The sequence below is a fragment of the Uranotaenia lowii genome, chromosome 3, assembly GCF_029784155.1.
Source record: "Uranotaenia lowii strain MFRU-FL chromosome 3, ASM2978415v1, whole genome shotgun sequence".
NCBI classification, from domain to species: domain Eukaryota; kingdom Metazoa; phylum Arthropoda; class Insecta; order Diptera; family Culicidae; genus Uranotaenia; species Uranotaenia lowii.
Window position 1 is genome coordinate 182,517,293 of NC_073693.1, and position 20,560 is coordinate 182,537,852.

Here is a 20,560-nt window from a genome sequence, read left to right on the forward strand (position 1 = left end):
ATCGTTCAGCGCAGGCACAGCAACAAACTGCTCCGGAACAAAAGAACCCGGCATACGATAGGCTCTCTCAGCATGGGTAGCGAGGGGTGCAGCTCCAGGCTGCGGGAAAAATATCGGACCGCAATCCGCGGCCGTCGAAATCGGCTGACTCGGTGGATAAAGTTCTGCACCAGCACTCGGAGCACAGCGTGAAATATTAGGGTACACAAAACTAGGATTCGATTTACCGGGATTAAGCGAATATTGTTGCCCTGGAACCTGCGGTAGAGCAGCGGACGGTAGCTGCATCGTAGGCAAATTCGACGTCGTCGGAAAAGTGTTACGCTTAGGAATCGTACCCGTCGACAGTATCGGTTCGCGAATAGACGAGCTAACGTAAGTGTTTATCGGTATATAATTAGGCATCACATTTGATACAGCGGTATAGACCTTATTTGCTACAACATTTGTCGCGGTAGTATATAAATTTTGCGGAAATCGGATAAAATCGGTGTGATAACTTATATCTAAGGTACCTGGGTGGTTGATGTTGGTACCTGACAGTGGTCCGGAAGTGGTTGTTGCAGGTTGCTTGGAAATTCCTGAAGCTGATTGCACCGGATCATCGGAGATTCGCACCTGACCAACACTGATGTTCGCTGTCGCAGTCGTCGCTGGTGCGGAAGCTGTCTCTGGGAGCGTCGAGGCAATCGTCGTTACTGTTGTGCTCGCCAGAAGTCGGTCCACTTCCATCGCAGAACATTGCTGTCGGAACTTAGGGCAGATTTTTAGCTTATCCCGTCATCATCGTCGCCGTCTTCCTTCGTCATCACCCGATATTTATCGTCCAGAAATTTCTTTTCTAGTTCCAGCTTCTTCCACTCCATGGCCGTAGTATGCTGGAGTTTCTCGAGCTCGAAACGTTGTTCCTGCTCGCGCCTGTCGATGTCCAGTTGTTGCAACTGCAGCGCTTTAATTTCCTCCAACTTCTTCAATTCGAGAAGCGCACGTCGCTGCGAGGAACTGACGGAAGAAATGGATCCGTCGACCGAGGTGTTTCGAGGAGGCTCGGCTTCCTATTTACATTTAGGGCACAGGAAATCCTTCTCGTTGATGCTGTCTCCGACGTTTACGCACTCGAAGTGCCACCATAGGCCGCATCGATCGCAGGCGACCATACGACTAGTGTCCGGAAGATCGCATTTCGCCGCGCAGCTGTGTCCACCTTTTTGTGACATCGCTGGTAAATCTTTTAGAATTTTGGGAAATTTTCGGAGGTCTCCCTAGCGAATCACGCAGATTTGTGGTGATAGTGCTAAAAGCTAATATACATTTTATTAATCAGGGTTTAGGTTTGCAGATAGTGGTACTTACATTTAGTAACCTCAATCCCTAACTATGTCCCAACAATTTATGGAGCACTTAGAGTAAATATGTTTTTTTTTATGTAGATAAACTGTAATATAATTCAATGTATTTTAATAAACTAGGTAGAATAATAACTATAAATTTTAAACTCACGATTGATTAAACGCTTAATTTGATACAAAGATCAATCTTATCTATTTGGAAAAGTAAATAGCAATTCCGAAGTCTCACGTTGCCAAATTAGAAATGACTTGCAACAAATCTACCTGACAGCTACCCACTTCCTTGGTCCTTCGAACCGGAGCAGATTTTCGTTATTTGTGGAACTTACGAAGGAAGGCGAAGGAGGAACCTCTTAAGCTGGGGATGCTCGAACAGGAAGAAATTGAAGCTGGGGAGATGTTTGTCTACCGTAGTATCCAGAAAGAGTCGTTTGCTACAAAATTTACCAACGTTTTATTTGGAGCGATTCCAAAACAGTTATGTCCTGGATCAATTCGGAACAGCGCAAGTTTAACCAATTCGTGGCGTGTCGTGTCGGAGAGATTTTGGAAAGAACGGATGCACGAGAGTGGAGATGGATTCCTACTAAATTGAATGTGGCAGACGATATGACTAAGTGAGTATCTATTCCGGATTTTTCTTCAACCGGAAGATGGTTCGTAGGTCCAAGCTTCCTGTACGATGACGAAAAAACTTGGCCTGGGGAGAACTTAACTGTGGAAGAAACGAACGAGGAGTGCCGTAATCGGAATGTGGAGAGGGTAACTGTACACGCTGTTTACAAACCGGAGCCGATGATCGATTGGAGAAACTTCTCTCAGTGGAACCGACTAGTCCGAGCAGCGAGTTATGTGTATCGTTATTTGTGGAACTTACGAAGGAAGGCGAAGGGGGAACCTCTTAAGCTGGGGATGCTCGAACAGGAAGAAATTGAAGCTGGGGAGATGTTTGTCTACCGTAGTATCCAGAAAGAGTCGTTTGCCACAGAATTTGCCGTTCTAGAACGAGGCCGATCCTCTGACGAAAAAATTCGAAGCCTCAAGCCCACCAGCAAACTTTCGCAGCTATCTCCGTTCATCGATGACCGCGGCGTTCTCCGGAAGGAGTCCAGAATAAGTGTGGCCGCCTTCGTATCATATGACACCAGAAACCCTATAATATTACCACCTGAGAGCCGAGCAACGCATCTTTTAGTGTATGAGATGCACAAAAAATATCTGCATCAAAATCACGAGACGGTCGTCAACGAGATCCGGCAGCAGTTCCACGTGTCACGCCTGAAGTCGCTGGTTTGTCGAGTATCGAAGGATTGTCTTCACTGCCGGGTGTATAAAGCTGTCCCGAGAGTTCCCCGTATGGCGCCTTTGCCTGCTGCCCGTCTTGGTGCATTCTTTCGGCCATTCTCCTACGTAGGACTGGATTTCTTTGGTCCGATGCCGGTGCGAGTTGGACGTTCTACTGTCAAGCGCTGGGTGGCCCTATTCACCTGTTTAACCATCAGAGCAGTACATCTGGAGGTGGTCCATTCTCTCACGACGATGTCCTGCAAGATGGCGGTGCGGCGTTTCATCGGCAGGAGGGGATCTCCGGCCGAGATCTACTCCGACAACGGGACCAACTTCTGTGGAGCCAGGAACGAGCTGATGAAGGATTGGGACGAGATCAACCATCACTTAGCCAACTCATTTACAAACTCGAAGACCAAATGGCGATTGAATCCTCCATCGGCACCCCACATGGGAGGAGCGTGGGAGCGGCTCGTCAGGTCCGTTAAAGTTGCTTTTTATGCGATGAGCACTACGAAGACCCCCAATGAAGAGACATTTGCTACGTTGATTGTTGAAGCTGAAGCCATCGTCAATTCGAGACCACTGACTTTCGTTTCCCTCGAAAATGATTCCCAAGAAGCGCTCACACCCAACCACTTTATGCTGCTGAGTTCGAGTGGAACGGTTCAACCTCCTAAAGAAACTCTGGAACCTAAACTAGCAACAAGAGACGACTGGAATTTGAATCGCCATCTTGCGGTTATGTTTTGGCATCGTTGGGTGAAGGAATACTTGCCGGTGATAGCCCGACGCACCAAATGGTTTGCCGAGACGAAGGTGTTGGAATGCGGAGATCTGGTAGTCGTGGTGGATGAAACTGTTCGAAATGGTTGGCTGAGAGGACGTGTTACGGAAGTACGAACTGGAGCAGACGGACGAGTGCGCCAAGCTGTGGTGCAAACATCTTCAGGGATTGTTACGAGACCAGTAGCAAAGATAGCGGTTTTAGATCTCTGTACTCGTAAGTCGTCGATGGATATCTTGCCTCACGGGAGGGGGGATGTTACCGCTGCTTTGAACGGTCCCTCTGATCGTTCTCGAACCCCTCGGTTGTCAAAATAGAATGGCAGAAATAGTAAGATAGAGAGAGGAAATTTGAGAGAGACAGGAAGTGGGTAGCTGTCAGGTAGATTTTTTGCAAGTCATTTCTAATTTGGCAACGTGAGACTTCGCTGCTGCTATTTACTTTTCCAAATAGATAAGATTGATCTTTGTATCAAATTAAGCGTTTAATCAATCGTGAGTTTAAAATTTATAGTTATTATTCTACCTAGTTTATTAAAATACATTGAATTATATTACAGTTTATCTACATATATACTCTAAGTGCTCCATAAATTGTTGGGACATAGTTAGGGATTGAGGTTACTAAATGTAAGTACCACTATCTGCAAACCTAAACCCTGATTAATAAAATGTATATTAGCTTTTAGCACTATCACCACAAATCTGCGTGATTCGCTAGGGAGACCTCCGAAAATTTCCCAACAGCAGCGTTCAGCGGCTGATGAACCTGCGGGTTATCAGCGGATACCGGGCCATGTCGTCCGAAGCCGCCTGTGTAGTAGCGGGTTTTATGCCCATCTCGGTTTTGCTTGAGGAGGATGTCTATTGCTACGACAACAAAGATACGCCCAATGTACGAGATCTCGCCAATGAGGACTCGATGTCTAACTGGCAGCAGCTGTGGGACAGTTCAACGAGAGGAAGGTGGACCCATCGTCTGATCCCGCACATCGGGAGGTGGATCGGAAGAAGGCACGGTGAAGTGGACTTCTATATGACGCAATTCCTGACTGGTCATGGATGCTTCATGAAGTACCACTACCGGTTTGGACATGTGGCTTCGCCATATTGCCCAGATTGTGGTGACGAGGAGGCAACACCCGAGCATGTGGTGTTTGTCTGTCCGAGGTTTGCGGTGGTACGTACCTCCATATTTGCCGCCTGTGGGCCCGACACGACAGCAGATAACGTTGTACAGAGGATGTGTGCGGATTCCAACACTTGGCATGCGGTCAGCGATGGGTTCACCCGGATCATAACTGCCCTGCAGAGGAGCTGGAACCAACGGTAGTCTGCGAACGGTGTAGGATGACTCCATCGACGGGGAGCATCTGAGTAGTGTGCGTCCGATCCCCTGATCGAACCTACAATGATAAGGCATCATCTTGTGCGTAGCGGAGGTCAGGGGTGCGCCGCGAACGTATGTAGGATACCCTAACGTCGGGGGGTATCCGAGTAGTGCCGCTTCCTAAGAGGGAAACTGCGGGGATAAGACTATACCTTCCTCGTAGCGGATCTCGAGGGAAGAGGGTTAACCACTGTCGGGGAATACCCATGGGTAGAGAGGCTCTCGATGCCGGGCGAGCCTCTCGAGTCACACAACGGGCAGGAAAATCCGCGGGCCAAAAATCCTAGGGTTGCCAGCCAAGGGGGATAAAGAAGACCGGACAACGGTCGAAGTAGACTGACCCCATCGACGGGGGGCTGTCGAGTAGAGTGCGTCCGACCCCACGGTTTGAAGTTACAAAGATAAGACAATACCTTCTGCGTAGCGGATGCCGTGGGTGCGCCACGTTCGTGCGTAGGATGCTCCACCTTCTGGGAGTATCCGAGTAGAGCGGTTCTCAACGACAGAAGCTGCGGGGATATGACTTGACCTTCTTCGCAGTGGAAATCGTTGGGAAAGGGTTATTCCACGTTCGGGGAATACCCACGGGTAGAGTGGCTCTCGACGCCGGGTGAGCTATTCGAGTCGGAGTAGGATGACGTCTTCGTCGGGAATCATCTGAGTCGTTGCGTTAAGTCCCGCGCGTGTGCCGTGACAGGCGCGAGTCTAGGATAAGCTGCTCTCGATCTGGCACACGACGGGCAAGGTGGCAAACTTCGAACCCTGAAGATAAGGGGTCGGGCTTCGAGTCGTTAGAGGAGAGGTCAGGCCTCAAACCTTCAGGCGGAGAGGTTTGTGTGGTCAACCCCAAGTCTTTAGGTCAGATTTCAAGTCGTTAGAGAAGAGATCGGGCCTGGAATTGTTCAGAGTAGAGGTAAACCTCGAGTCGATGCGAGGAGGGGTCGGATCTCAAGTCGTTAGAGGAGAGATCAGGCCTCAAGTCGCGAAGAGGAGAGGTTTGTGTGGGAATCTCGAGTCATTGCGAGGAGATGTCGGTTCTCAAATCGTTATAGGAGAGTTCAGGCGTCGAGTCGTAAGGATGAGAGGTTTTACTGAAAGTGGTCTCGTTAATGAGTATTGCCTTGGAGCGCATTAGCGCGAATAGACCTCCCACTATTGAAGCATAGTGTACTAAACAGTTCGAGGTGGGAACCAGGTCCGCGGCCCCAGGTGGACTTTATGGCGTAGGGGTACTTAGTATTATGAGTCGTCCAATTGCACCCATGGACCCAGAGTAGCATCAGAATGTGGGTAGGCTTAATAGCGGCACGTTATCCAAACATACGGGAAAATTGTGCCTACTGGGGGGACTCGGTCGCTCGCCGTGCCTTGGAATGCAATCCGTAAAAAGGATTTACCACCTGGGTGATCAACTAAAAAAAAATAGTTGAACAGGTGGCGAACCGTTTGTTACAAACCTGGGACACAGGTGCCGTTTGTGAAACTTCCGGTTGCGGCAGCAAACGTCGCACTCAAGTGTGGGCCGGTCTATCTGCCAGTTGGCCATCCCCCAGCAACCGGAAAGGTGCTTCCGGTGCGTGGAATATGGGCACAAATCTTTCGCGTACAAGGGCACTGACAGGAGTGGTTTGTGTTAGCGGTGCGGTGAAGCCGGCCATCAGGCGGCGTATCAGAGACGCAAAGACGTAGCGCTGCAAGGGGTATACTGGAAGGGCTCCAGGATACGAACGTTTCAAATAAGAATTAGTGTTTCGAAAACGTCACCTAGAAACTTCGAATTTTTACTTTGTTCCAAAACTCGCAGGAGGTCTAATAATGGATCGCATGATAGCGCCGGTCCACAGAAATCGACCGAACAGTTTACCGGAGGAATACAAGGAATCTGGTATAGTAGAATGAAGATAACCAATATGCCAAAGTAACTTCGTGGACCATAATATCGCAACCTCCTGTCAACAGCCAACGACAAGTCCCAAACAAATGGCCAGTAAGAGGCTGTACCAAACCTTCCTGTTTGCCAATGTATTGGAACAGCTGGACAAGATCGAATAAATAAAAATGCTCGAATCATCGCGATAGGTTAAAAAAGACACGCATCCGGAGATTTCGGAGGAGTACATATATGTGAGTTGAATGAATTTTCTTTCTTTAAATTAAAATTTATTATTTCCCCAGGTCATCTAAGAATTCTTGTATTCCTGTATTCCTGTTTCGGTGGAAGAATTGTTCATGTATTCAAAAGGATGCAGTCCGTACCTACCGGCTTAAAGTAGACACACTGCTAATCCCTTTCTGGAGCATCAACTATCGACAGGCTGTCACGACGCGGAATGCTTAGGAACAACTAAATTTAAGAGCACCTTTGGCCGTTTGGCATAACGCCGTTTGGCATAATGCCGTTTGGCATAATGGCCGTTTGGCATAATGGTCATTTGGCATAATGGCCGTTTGGCATAACGGTCGTTTGGCATAAAATAATGCATTTTCTATGGGCATGTGGCATGCGAACCGAACAAGGGGATTATTGTCCCTAGCTTTGGATAAACCTAGAAACACGAGGCCTGAATAAAACTGGAAAGACGGGACTGTCCTTGAATAATGGATCAAATTCGCTTCGCGTTCGAACTAAAATGATGTATGGTCCTTACGCTTCGCGTTGTGGACCGGGCTAGGGGATTGTCCCTAGCTTTGAATAAACCTAGTAAGACGGGGCCGTCCTAAAATTATAGATCAAATTTTCAAGGAAGCCTCCTCACGCTTCGCGTTCGAACTAAAATGATGGGGGGGGGGGGGGGCTAGGGGATTGTCCCTAGCTTTGAGTAAACCTAGAGACACGGGCCTTACTAGGGATTTGAATAAACCTAAACATTGAGTTTTGATATTTTTATGCCAAACGACCATTATGCCAAACGGACATTATGCCAAACGGCCTGTCGTGACGGGACTTCCGTCCGGGATTCATTTCTCCGCTGAATTTGTTACCGCGTCTATCCTCCATTAAATTCTCCAATAAACTGAAGATCTAGCACATTGAAACCTTTTTCTGCCTGTATCTCTTTTTCCTCTCGCTCTTGATAGGGAATTCTTTTCTCCAATTTCTTCCCTCTCTTTCTTAGATGGACTCGACTAAAACTCTACAAGTTCTACATGCCTGTTTTTTTTCTTTGCACTCTAATCGTCAATGATATTGATTTGATTAATATTAACAATTATTTGGAGTTCTAATTATTTATTTTATTTATTCTAATCATCATTTTCTTACTATCAATACTATACACTACACGGCCATTATGCCAAATGACCATTATGTCAAATGATGTTATGCCAAACGACTTCTATGCCAAATGGCGTTATGCCAAACGGCTTTATGCCAAATGACTTTAGGCCAAACGGCGTAGGACCATCAACAATTGTAAAGGTTACCAAGAAATTCGAAAAAAATCCACATATCAGGAACTGTTTACGAAGTTTAGATCAAAAATACGGAAAAAGTATCATCGCTCAGTATCATGTCTCAGATGAAGCGCGATTACAGTTGGCCATTTCAAAGAAGATTATTCTGATATGGAATAACGGCCAAGATAACGGTTCGGTAGTGACTTTAATAGCTTCCTAAATGCATTCAATATGATAGATTCTCCTCTTCATTGTAGTAGTTCATCGCTTCTATTATTTATTTACATGGTGTTCCGTCTCACGACGTAACCTGATGAACAATATTCCTCCAATTCACTCGGCCCATGGCAACCGTTTCGGGCATCCCACATCCACTTGGTCTAACCACCTCGCTCGTTGCGCCCCTGCTCGTCTCGTTCCTAGCGGATAAGCAGCGAATACCTGCTTTGCAGGACGGTCGCCCGGCATTCTCGCAACATTTCCTGCCCAGCGTATCCTCCCAGCCTGCCCAGCCTCCTAGCGTATAGGCTGGTGCGAGTCTGGTTTTGGTATGCCAGGCGTACTGGGTTCAATTCCCGGTATCGGCAAGAAAAACTTTTGGGTTCGAGTCCCATAGGTGGCCGACAGGTAGGATGTGTTTTCTAATATAATTGCCTATATAATAAGAATGTTCAATCAGTTGCCAGCTGGCCAGGTATATAGACGAATGCCGGAATACCTGTAAGTAAACTAGCCCACCTGGTTGATTCGTTTTTCCTAAATAAACCTACATCAACACAATACATTCATCCATAACAGTTCATACGAGGCCATGGGGTCCGGGTATGTTGTACGCGTTACATTGGATATTTGTCGAACTTAATCTAAAAATGTATGTGAGCCCATACTTATACAGAAATTGCGGTGAATCCGTGCACCCATGGTGGATAACCAACATACATACATACATTTAAATTCCGAACAATTGTTTGGGTTTCCTATAGGTATTTTGCCATCAATTTGGGAGCTAAGCTGCAAAGCAACTGTCGACCGGTGTCTAGCTCGTTTTCGGGCCCAAAAAAAACCTTTACATAATAACTGTTTGGGTTCACTGATTACAGATGTGTTGCTTGATTTGCACTTGCACTCCTTGCCTTGCCTCAATAGCATTACATCAGCATAAAAAATTTTCAAGCCATTGAATATGTAGGTATAAATGAACTAATTGTAAATTTTACCTGAAATGAAACGTAAACAGCTAATCGTTACACTTTTGATCGCAGCAATACCGATAACAGCTTCGGATGGATCGACTGGAAATCGAGTAGTCCAGTAAAGCCATCCTGATTCGTGGTAGTTCGTTTTTTAATACTGCCACTTTTGGCATGAATCTTCTTAGTCATTCAATTGGCCCACGTTCGGTAGCAGGCCTTGCTGATAGCGATGGTTAGCTGTTTCACAATCCGAACAGGAAATCATTTTTGTTCAAAATTCCCAGTGTGTGCAATAAAATTGAAAGAGATTAGTTTCCGGAGAAGAGGATTGCAGATTAAAGTTGAATTATTACCTGAAATCACTAGGACAGTTTCCAGTTCGAAGATGAAGAAACGTCTTGGTTACTTTTGTTGGGTAGATATCGAGAAATTGGGTTGGGGCAAGTTGCCACATTTTGAAGTTGGCGCCTTGAAACCCAAAAAAACTCGGCCGCCGGTTCGCCACGATTTGGATAGCCCTTGTAGCAATTCCGGCTAATTAAGTTAGGTTATTTGCACTACCAGAGCTATGAGTGCCTAGATTACAAAGACTGGTAGGCTGGGATGTGCGACCAAATCGTTCAAACGTTACTCCGAATGCCAACTCCATGCTGTAGACCTTGTATGTTACCGGCACTCAGTCAACGCATCTGGATCGGAACAATTGTAATTGTAATTGTGCTTTATTGATTTAACGTCAGCCCATCGATATAAAATCATAGTTAGGGTCAAGGAAATACAATTCGATAGTAACAAGTGAATTAATTAGTTCTAGTCTGTACTATTCTATTACTCTCTAACAAATTATTCTAAAGAGAAAGCTGACTTAAATGAAGAGATAGTGTTTTTCTGTCTGATAGGTAGTGCTAAAGAATTCCATTGAGACGCTCCGTAAACTAGAACGCTTTTTCCGCTGCTGTGAGTATGCTGGGGGACAACTAATGTCCTAGTTCTATCCATCTGACCGCGCTGTATGTGCTGAAGTAGATAATCCGGAACGTTGTTGTTGTAGGCCTTGAACATGAAGCATCCGATGCGTAAGGAGTAGTTAGCTGGAAGGTCACAACCAGTAATTGTCCTTCTTAGAGCTCCAGTACTTTCTCTGTGCCTCAGGTTGTGGACGAATCTGATGACGGATTTGAAGGCACGATGCAGTTTTTCTTTCAAAGCCTGGCTGAGTCCAGGGTAGTACACAATATCACAATACATGAAAAAGGGCATGATTATTGACTGTGCAAGCTTTTTCCGCGTAGGCAGGGAGAGAACGCTTTTGAATCGATTGAAGGTTCGTAGGGTTCCATACACCTTCATCATGATGTCATTCACCTGATCTCGCCATCGAAGATTATTGTCCATCCGCAGCCCAAGATTCACAACAGTTTTTGATACAGCTATAACCTCGCCACAAAAGATCACAGGTACAGCTGGTGTTACAGAGTTCCTCCTGGTAAAGATAATTGTTTGGGCAGACCATTTCGGATGGTTAAAAATAAGTCTTTACTTGTCGACTAATAAAAAAGGAAGAGACATTTCATTTTATTTGTACTCATAATTACACTTTTTGGCGCCCTAATTCTTCATATTCTTACTTAAACTATGACAAAATGGCAACACTTTACAATTAAATTATAGCGAAAATGTCAAGGGGTATGGAAGAATCAACTAAAATATTTGAATTCAAGGTGACCAATATGCACGAGATTGAACATACCGGCCACCTTAAACGACTGTTTAAATTATTGCAACCCTACATTGTTTTGATCCAAGTGTTGAAAACTACAAACAAAAAACAACAACAAAACAAACTCGACTAACTCAAACAGGAACAATATTGAAAAGGGCACTCTCACAATATGCAGACTGGACAATAGCTGCTGAACTTCGGACAATTATTGCTGCGGAATTGGTAGGTACATTAAGCGGCTCACTTCTGGGTTTTGGACACATCACACTGGCTGCAGGATAGTTTGGACTGGGACAAAAAAGAAACACTGCAAATTGCATTGGCAGCGAGTACTGACCGGACAGTCAGTACTGCAGTTGTCCGGATGGCTGGTGTAGGACCATAACACCAGTTCCACCCATCCGGGTTGCTTTCTTACCGGGGACGGTTGGGCCAGGAAATGGTTTGGATACACTCACAGGAAGGTTTGTAGTTTGCATGTTGGGTTGTTTTACCAAGTGTTCAACAATGGGCACACTGACTTCAAAGTACCTTCGTAATACTTTCGAAGTGAGTACTGGCCGGTAGCCAGTACGGCAGGATTCCGAATGGCTGGTGTTGAACCAATAACACCAGTACCACCCATCCGGATCGCATTGTTGAATCAGAACAGGAGCTTTAACTGGGCAACGTCGTTGCTTGGATCGTAGGTAAACGGGTACAGGTCGGATTCTTTGTGGGCCAATGATCAGCTACGGTAGTCAGGTTCGGTTTAGGGTTACCCAGGGCAGGTTACTTAACGCTGAGCAGAAGTTCTGGACTTCTGGCGAAAGTCTCCTACATCCTGGTCACGGCACCAAATGTTTGGGCAGACCATTTCGGATGGTTAAAAATAAGTCTTTACTTGTCGACTAATAAAAAAGGAAGAGACATTTCATTTTATTTGTACTCATAATTACACTTTTTGGCGCCCTAATTCTTCATATTCTTACTTAAACTATGACAAAATGGCAACACTTTACAATTAAATTATAGCGAAAATGTCAAGGGGTATGGAAGAATCAACTAAAATATTTGAATTCAAGGTGACCAATATGCACGAGATTGAACAATAATTGATTGTGTTTTCTTCGGGTTTGGGAAAAGCTGGTTTTTCCTGGTCCAGCAATCAATTGTCTCCAAATCCCGATTCATTTTCAAAATGAGATGATCAATTTCAGATTGTGGTCCGGTAACATACAGCTGCAGATCATCTGCGTATAGCTGGTAACTGCATTCAAGCACATTCGGTAAGCTGTTAATGTATAAGCTGAACAGCATCGCACTGAGGCATGAGCCTTGGGGCGTACCATCTCGCAATTCACAGCTGTTTGAGTTGAGCTCGCCATACCTCACAATCTGATTTCGTTGTGAAAGGTAGGAGGAGATTAGATCGCGAGTGTTTCTAGTAAATCCAAATTCTTCGTCCAGCTTTGTGTCTAAAATGGAATGCTTCACACAATTAAACGCCAGAGACAGATCGACAAGGACCATCAATGTACAGTCATCGTCTCCGAAACCGCTGTAAATATCATGCACAACCTTCGTGAGCGCTGTTGTGGTACTGTATCCCCTACGGTAACCAGATTGGCACCTGGCGATAGGTGAAGGGTTGGATGTATCCAAGTGATTGGTGATTTGTGCCAGAAGAACTTTTTCTAATATTTTAGACATTGCTGGAAGGACACTAATGGGTCTAAAATCTTTGTGCTCTACGGGGTTAGACACTTTTGGCAGCGGTGTTATTATGGCAGTTTTCCACATGGAGGGAAACGTTTTGCACTCGATTATGTGGTTGAAAAGATGTTCAAGAAATGGTAGAATATAGGGGCACAACATTTTGATGAAAGAGATCGGAATCTGGTCTATACAGCATTCGATTGGATTTCAAAGATGTGCCTCACGATTATTTCGACATCTGTACTGACAAATTGAAACGTTCTTACAGGCTGAAGATGGGTTGGATATTGGTGATCACAGTTATGCAAACTACTGGCATGCGAAAGCCTCGTGTGTCCTTCCGCGAAGAAACTGTTTAACCCATTCAGATCGATGTCCTCAGGGTCAGACTGTTGTTTAGAAGGGTTGTGAATTCCTTCTCTTTTCAGGTTGTTCCACAGTTGCTTAGCAGGGAGGTCGTGCGAAAAATTTCGGTCAGCGTATTGTACAAGTACGAAGCTTTTCTCGCTTCCGACGTCCTGCTATTATTATACATCAGTCATCACACGAATTACCGGAGCATTCTGCGTTACTCACAATCCTATTTGAAATGCCTTTCCCGCAATATTCCGAATCAAAAAGAAACGCCATTTGAGATAAAATACCTCATCTAGTCCCGAAAGATAGAGGAAAATACGCGTACGGAATTGACCAAAGTCAATGTTATGAACACAGTAAAACAAAATCGATATCAAAACATTTGTCATTTGTCTGACGTTTTGTAGAACGGCTGCGTGCATTTTGCAGGATGTCATAGTCAGTACTAAAATTTATAAGAACACTTGCAGGATGGCAACGATCAGTACTAAATATATTAACAACGCTTGGAGGATGGTGTGGATTTTTGGGTTAATTCATCCTGCAAACAAGCTAAATCCGAGCTGCGCTGAGCAAGCGTGTACATTTTTCAACACGGTTTAGTACATATACACGTCATCCTGCATGCGGTGACAGCTGCTGATGGTCATTTTGTTTTTCAACAAAATGTTTTGCTTCGCATACACACTGGCTGCTGAAATTTGAATGCTTTCAAATTTTTCTGCTCCCGTGATGGATTTTCTGCATCGGGTTGTGCAGGTGGTAAAAACTCAGCCCTTCAGGTCTGAGCCCTTATTATTCAGGTAAGTTTTCTTCACTCAAAAAAGTATCCAAAGGTGACCTTTCCCCTTCATTTCCAGCCTTTCGATGCGATTCAAACGATGTGTGGGTGCCGGGATCAAATCTTCGGATATCGTGCATCAGCTACAATATTTTATTCAGGTGAGTGATTTCTAGCAGTAGCCATGTACAATTGTGATAATATCACCTGAAATTTTAGCTTTCGGTACGAGTCTCAGGTGACACGGTGCTGAACGCTGCGTGGCGATGGGTGATGAATAAAACAAATATGCACTGGTGAAGGCCCAATTGGAAATGCACTTTCAAACACTAAGTGCATCTAATCAGATGAAATGTTTAGGTAAGTTGTTGAATCAATTTGATTTGTCCAGTGGCGAGTGACGGCTTCATCTCGTTTTAGGTTCTGGTCAGCTGAATTACAATCCGGATTTTCTCGATTTTGAAAGAATGCCTGCCGAAAGCACGCAGCTCCTTGCATCCTACATCATCCATAGGATAAGAGGAGATCCAATAATGGATCGCATGATAGCGCCGGTCCGCAGGAATCGACCGAATAGTTTACCAGAGGAACACAAGGAACCTTGCATAGCAAAACGAAGATCAGCAACATGCCAAAGGAGCTTCGTGGATGACACTATCGCGAAATCACCTGCCGGTAGGATTCACAACAAACCCCAAATAAACGGTTAGGAAGATGAGCGTCCGCTGTACCAAACCGGCCTACCATGTATTGGAAAACCTAAACAAAATTGAAGAAAAAAAGAATGCACGGATCGTCGCGATAGCCTTTAAAGGGCACGCCTCCAGAGCAGTGCATAAGTGTGAGCTGAAATAATTCTCTTTCTTTAAATTAAAATTAATTTTTATGGTTATTTCTTCAGATCAGGTCATCTAAGAATTCCTGTATCAGATATTCTAGGACGATGGAAACCTTGTTCATGCATTCCAAAGGATGCTGATGGTACCCCGTACCCACCGGCTTATGATATGCATACTGCTAATCCCTTTCTGGAGCATCAACTTGAGACTGGCTGCCACGACGCCGGAACGCTAAGGAATAGTTTATTGAATTGAACTTAATGCAGTTTATTGTTTTAATGGAAACGAAAAAAACAAATCTTTTCAAAACGAAAGCCTCAAAACCGCCCTAAAGTAATAAAAAGTTGCTTACAAATTGTATTAAAATAACTTACTGCTCTTCATCATGATGGACACTAAGATTTAAAAGCTTGATAACTCTTCCGTAATGGCTTACATGAAACAGTTGAACACGATCAAGAGGTTTGTTCTGATATCGGTTGGAAAATGTTAAACCACGTAAAATCTTTGTGTATCGACTAACAAAGCATTTTCCAAAATTCAGAGATGTAGGTATGTGCGTATAAAGAACCAGTTTGCTTTTCGATGCTAACCTTTAAAAGAAAATTATTCAATTTAGCCACCCTTTGAACAACGTAACCCGCTGGGGAAAGAAATCAACAATATTAGAGACAACGCAATGGAGTACATTTTCAGATCTTCGTTTATGAGAATATTTGGTACTGATGTTTGTCGTGACGGGTTTTGCGTCCAGAACTCATTCCACCGATGAACTAGTGTTTCTGGCATGTTGACTATACGAAAGCTTACAAGGCTGGTCTTCATCCGCACAGGACTAGAACTTTCGATCTTTTCTTTTTTCAACTATTTCAAAACCAGCCGCAGCATTTGTCGGCCAGGAGAGCAAACTTGAAGTTTCCTGGTGCCTCATTATACTTTTCCTGTGTATGCCTATCTTGATCCAAGTTAACCCTCTAAAGGAATGGCATATGGCAATGGGCCACGCTCAGTACCATGCCTCAGATGAAGCGCAATCACGATTGGCTATTTCCAAGAAGATTATTCTGCAATGAAACAGCCAAGATAACGGTTCGAGGGTAGCTTTCTGAATGCATTCAGTATCATAGAATCTCCATGTACCACATTGTAGTAGATCATCACTTCTATTTGTCGTTATTCGAATTCTGACCAGTTGTTTGGGTTTCTCAGGTATTGCAAATAATCGATCCGTATTTCGCCACCAATTTGGGAGATAAGCAGCAAAGCACCTGTCGACCGGTCTCAGCTTTCGAATGGTTTGTTTTGGGATCCTAAAAATAAAGATTACATTAATTCTGTTCGGGTTCACTGATTACAGACTTGATGCTTGATTTTAATTGGGAGATTCAAGTGCCAAAAAACTTGGATTCAAGTGAAGCATTCCAAATGATTTTCAATATATTTTAATTTGTTTGTATTTTGTTCGAGTTTATTTAAATGACAATTATTTAGAAATGGCGCTCCCTTTCCGAAGACAGTTTTCTAACTCTTGCATCAGGAATTTTAAGCTTTTTTATTTTAAGCTGTTTTAAATTTTACCCGGAATTAAACGTCAACCGGACGTCCGGATAAGCGTAGTACCTACTTTTGATCGCAGCTGCACCGATAACATCGTTTCGGATGGATCGACCGAAAATCGAGTAATCCGGGAAAGCAATCTTGATTCGCGGTAGTTCCTTTTTCAACACTGCCACTCCTGGCATGAATATTATCATTCATGCAATCGGATCGCATTCGGTAGCAGGCCTCGGTGATCTTTTGCATCGCCCTGCGGTCTATATTTACAGAGGTATGCCTATCTGTTTCAAAATTCGAACAGGAAAATGTCTGCAAGAAAATTCAAATATATAAGTTTCCGGAAAAGAGTATTACAGATAAAAGTTTAATTCTCACCTGGAAATTAATTTTTCGGAAGCAAATTGACCAAAGCCAATATTACGAAATCGACAGTAAAAGAAATCGAAATCAAAACATTTTTCTGACGTTTTCAACAACGGCTGCGTGCATTTTGCAGGATGGCATGCTCAGTACTAAAATTATTAGAACATTTGCAGGATGGCAACGATCAGTACCAAAACGCCTATGCTGGATTGTGTGGATTTGTGTGTTAATTCATCCGGCGCCATCCTGCAAACCAGCGAAATCCTAGTTTAACCGAGTAAGCGTGTACAATTTTCAGTACGTTTTAGTACACACATGCCATCCTGCATGCGGTGACAGCTAGAATTTGTTTGTTATTGTTTTGCTTCCATTTTAAATTGCACTTTAAAACTCTTTGAAAAATCTAGTAAACGATAGTTATAATATCCGTCGCGATTTCGTGCGGTGTCGAAGCCACCAGTTTATCAACAAATTAACCGAGTGATAATCTCGGTTTTTTTTTCAGTTTTGCAAGATGGTTAGAATCTGACACCAGTTCGTGCGTCCAATAAGAAAACCATTTTACCGTTCAAAAATGCCTTGGTGTTTAACGCTTCGCTCAGTGCTACCGGTTCCCCCCATCCGATGAGATCCGGCACCAGCACCGGCGAAGCAAGAAGGTTCAATCATCGCAAAACTACCCGAGAACAGAATCTCGAACAACAAACCCTTCCTATAACACGACTACGGAAAGTTCCTGCTGCATGAACCTCAATACACCGATGATGAAGAGATGCCAATGCGTCCGGGTTCGAAACTTCCAAGAAGGCTCTGCCCGGGGCCAGCTCCGAGTCGGAATTCAATTCGGTTCCGAAACCAGATGACTTCCGTTAGATGACATGGTTCCGGGAGTTCAAAGAAGGCCAGAATGCTCCGCTCGGCAGGAGTGTCGGAAATTGGGAACAGCACATCAAAAAAATCGGTGCCAAGCATTGATTTGCAGTGTATTGCAGCTCCGATCCAGGCTCATCTGAGCTGGTCAACTGTAACATTTGCGAATTTCTGAAATCCTAAGTTCTGAAAGCTGAAACATGAAAGATGAAATTTTAGTGAGTTAGGTTCAGGTTCAGCTTCAGGTTCAACTACCCGAAAGACGACCCGTGATTAAGGATGAAATGACGAATATTCCGATTCCAGCCCTAGTTAGTGGGAAGAAGCGCAACGCAAAGAGCCACGGCACGGCGCTGAAAGTTCGGCAAGTTACCAATGAAATGATAAAGATCCAAGAAACGGGGCGATGTATTTACGTTGCTGTTCCGTGTACAGAAAACTATGACAAGCTGTTAAATAGATATTTAGAGAACCATGCCTTATCTGTTAACGTTCATTTTCTGTGTTCTCCGAGGATAGTTTAAAAACAAATGGGGTAATTACCACTTTTTGATTCCCTTTTGATTCAAAAGTCATAAGCAAACGAATCACTCTACTCGATTTATTTTACGTTGTTAAAATTTTTTTTTTTCTTCTAGTGACAAAAAAGACCATCATCGAAACGCTCACCTCAAATACCACAGAAAATTTCAATTGAGGCTAAGATGCTGAAGTTATTCGGTACTACGGTACCAGCCCATCAATAGCTCAGGTTCCCCCAATGTTAAACATTTCTGAGATAGAGGTGAGTTATTTAAAAGAATGAAGAAAGAATAAAAGAATGTTCTAGTCAGTACATGTGGTAATTTTTAGATTAATTAATATTTAATTCAACTTTTCATAAAACGGTTATCTTTGTCAGATTTTTGTTCAAAACTTGTGACACATTTGAATTATTATAAACAGGCTATGTTATGTTTGATAATATGTAAAACTAAGTGTAAACTAAGTGATCATACTACAATGTCTTCACAAATGAATTTGTCAGTAAGATTTCAATTTAATTTTTAAAGCAAAATAAAAATTGCTTATTTACACCGACAATTGTGTAACTTTTAGCGCCAAGCTTTGATTATCTCATACATAAAAAAATGTGTTGTTTATTAGTTACGAATTAGTTGTAAATATTAGTTACAAAATATAAAAATGCTAAAATATTAATTTGATAAATTGTTTTAAGTTTGGAATTTACCTGGTTTTATTTACTTTACCTATTTACAGGTTGGCCTTTGTGGCAGCAATGTCCGTAACAACCAATGTGCGATCTCCCGACCAGTTGGCACAAAACTTCAGTGGCTAAAATCATCGTATATCAAGAGTTGTTTCAAGAGTCTGTTGTCATCCTTGGATGTGGTCCATTTTTGCTATCACTTCAAAAAAGCTACCAGCTATCATTGCCACTTTCTATATTTTAGGGTGGTAAAACAGTCCTCAAATTTGGAAACTAGGAAAGGAAGCGGTGTTGTTGGAAAATTGTTTGATGCCAAGCTGAATTAGGAACTGAATAACGCCGAAAGAAAATGAGTTCGGTCTAAGTTACTATCTCAACTATAAATATAAAATTCCAATAGGAAAAAATCGAATTAAACTTATTTAAAGAAATTTTTAGATTTCCTTTTGATTATTGAAATGAAAACCGAGATGAAAATCCCAGGTTTCTTGTTTAGCGGCGTCCACCTATATGATGTGTTTGGAATTTTGGACTGCTAGATGAAATCGAAAATACCTTTTTGAAACATATCCGCTTCATACAATTTTAGAAATTTCCAATTTGACTATATTATTGAAAATAAAAAAAAATAACAAGATAGAAGCAGCCATATATTTAAAATACGGAATTTTATGGAATATGCTTAAAAATTGTATCGGTGTGCCATATTGTATGTCACTTTTGTATGGAAGCCCTTCCTTAGTTAAGTCAAAGCGATTTGAAAGTATTGTTGAAACCATCTTCTACTCCGAATACTCTCATACACCCAACTTCACGTTGATCGGAACAGTAGTTTTCGAGTCTATAGAGAACAATCAGACAGACAGAAAAACATTCATTTTTATATATCTGTACCAACACGTGAAAAGGATCTATCTCCAAAAGTAAACAAAAACCATTTTCAGTACCTCATGATAGGCCAACATAAGCACTACTTAACGGTAAAACCCTTTTAAGAAAATATTATTCCGTTACATTAAAAACTCAATTTGAGTAAAGGATCTATAAACATTCTTAAACCAGAACCGCCATCACATTGATATACACCCTTTACTCCGGAAAAAAAATTCGCTACTACTCCGCAAACAAACTCAAAATAATCAATTTGACTCTTTATTGAACATAAAAACATAGTTGCAAATGAATGCGAGCTTATAACTAATGCCAAAAATAAGAAAATAGCAAAGGGTGTATAAACAGGTTCGACAAAATATTACGTGAGCAAGGTTCTATCTACTATAGTGTGTTGTTTTTTCATGAAAATTGATATTCCTCTATTCTAACACATAGAGGATGCTTCTAAAAATCGTTTGTCTTGCATAAAAAGCAAAAATTTCAAGTGATTTTTAATTAGGGATTTAAAATAGGTAGTATTTTTTTCAAGCGCGTTTTTCTCGATACGCCACATATGGAGATTGATCCTTTTTATGTGTTGGTAAAGATTTAACACTTTATTCAACATAAAAACATAGTTGCAAGTGAACGCGAGATTAAAACTGAAGCTAGAAATGAGAAAATAGCAAAGGGTGTATAAACAAGGGAGACAAAATATTAAGTGAGCTAGGTTCTATCTACGATAGTGCGTTGTTTTTTCATGAAAATTGATATCCCTCTATTCCAACATGTAGGGAATGCTTCTAAACATCGTTTGTCTTTCATAAAAAGTTAAAATTTCAAGTGATTTTTAATTAGCGATTTAAAATGGGTTGTATTTTTTTCAAA

General features: G+C 42.8%; 1 protein-coding gene and 3 long non-coding RNA genes across 5 annotated transcripts; 3 read left to right on the forward strand and 1 right to left on the reverse strand.

Annotated features, from left to right (window-relative positions):
• The first annotated feature begins 2,261 nt into the window (after positions 1-2,261).
• On the forward strand, positions 2,262-6,501 carry LOC129752897 (uncharacterized). The gene is made up of 2 exons (XM_055748685.1): positions 2,262-3,639; positions 6,239-6,501. The coding sequence occupies exons 1-2, from the start codon at positions 2,262-2,264 to the stop codon at positions 6,499-6,501; spliced, it is 1,641 nt and encodes a 546-aa protein (XP_055604660.1).
• A 6,883-nt stretch (positions 6,502-13,384) lies between these two features.
• LOC129756675 (uncharacterized) lies at positions 13,385-15,173 on the forward strand. The gene is made up of 5 exons (XR_008739511.1): positions 13,385-13,982; positions 14,040-14,121; positions 14,180-14,320; positions 14,381-14,801; positions 14,862-15,173. It is a non-coding gene; the product is annotated as an uncharacterized LOC129756675 (long non-coding RNA).
• A 311-nt stretch (positions 15,174-15,484) lies between these two features.
• Positions 15,485-16,828, reverse strand: LOC129756676 (uncharacterized). Its single transcript, XR_008739512.1, has 3 exons — positions 16,732-16,828; positions 16,424-16,665; positions 15,485-16,109 (listed from the first exon to the last, which is right to left on the reverse strand). It is a non-coding gene; the product is annotated as an uncharacterized LOC129756676 (long non-coding RNA).
• Positions 16,829-17,121: 293 nt separating this feature from the next.
• LOC129757609 (uncharacterized) lies at positions 17,122-19,307 on the forward strand. Of its 2 annotated transcripts, XR_008739742.1 has the most exons (4): positions 17,122-17,807; positions 17,896-18,124; positions 18,228-18,373; positions 18,850-19,307. It is a non-coding gene; the product is annotated as an uncharacterized LOC129757609 (long non-coding RNA). The 2 variants fall into 2 exon arrangements; XR_008739741.1 differs by having other exon boundaries at positions 17,122-18,124.
• The last annotated feature ends 1,253 nt before the right edge of the window (positions 19,308-20,560 follow it).

What these genes read in the sequence shown, in the direction of transcription:
- LOC129752897 (XM_055748685.1), top strand. Translation starts at nt 2,262, where the DNA reads ATGCTCGAACAGGAAGAAATTGAAGCTGGGGAGATGTTTGTCTACCGT. An exon ending in GGTTTTAGATCTCTGTACTC is followed by an intron (nt 3,640 to 6,238) that starts GTAAGTCGTCGA and finishes AAAAAAAAATAG; the next exon opens with TTGAACAGGTGGCGAACCGT.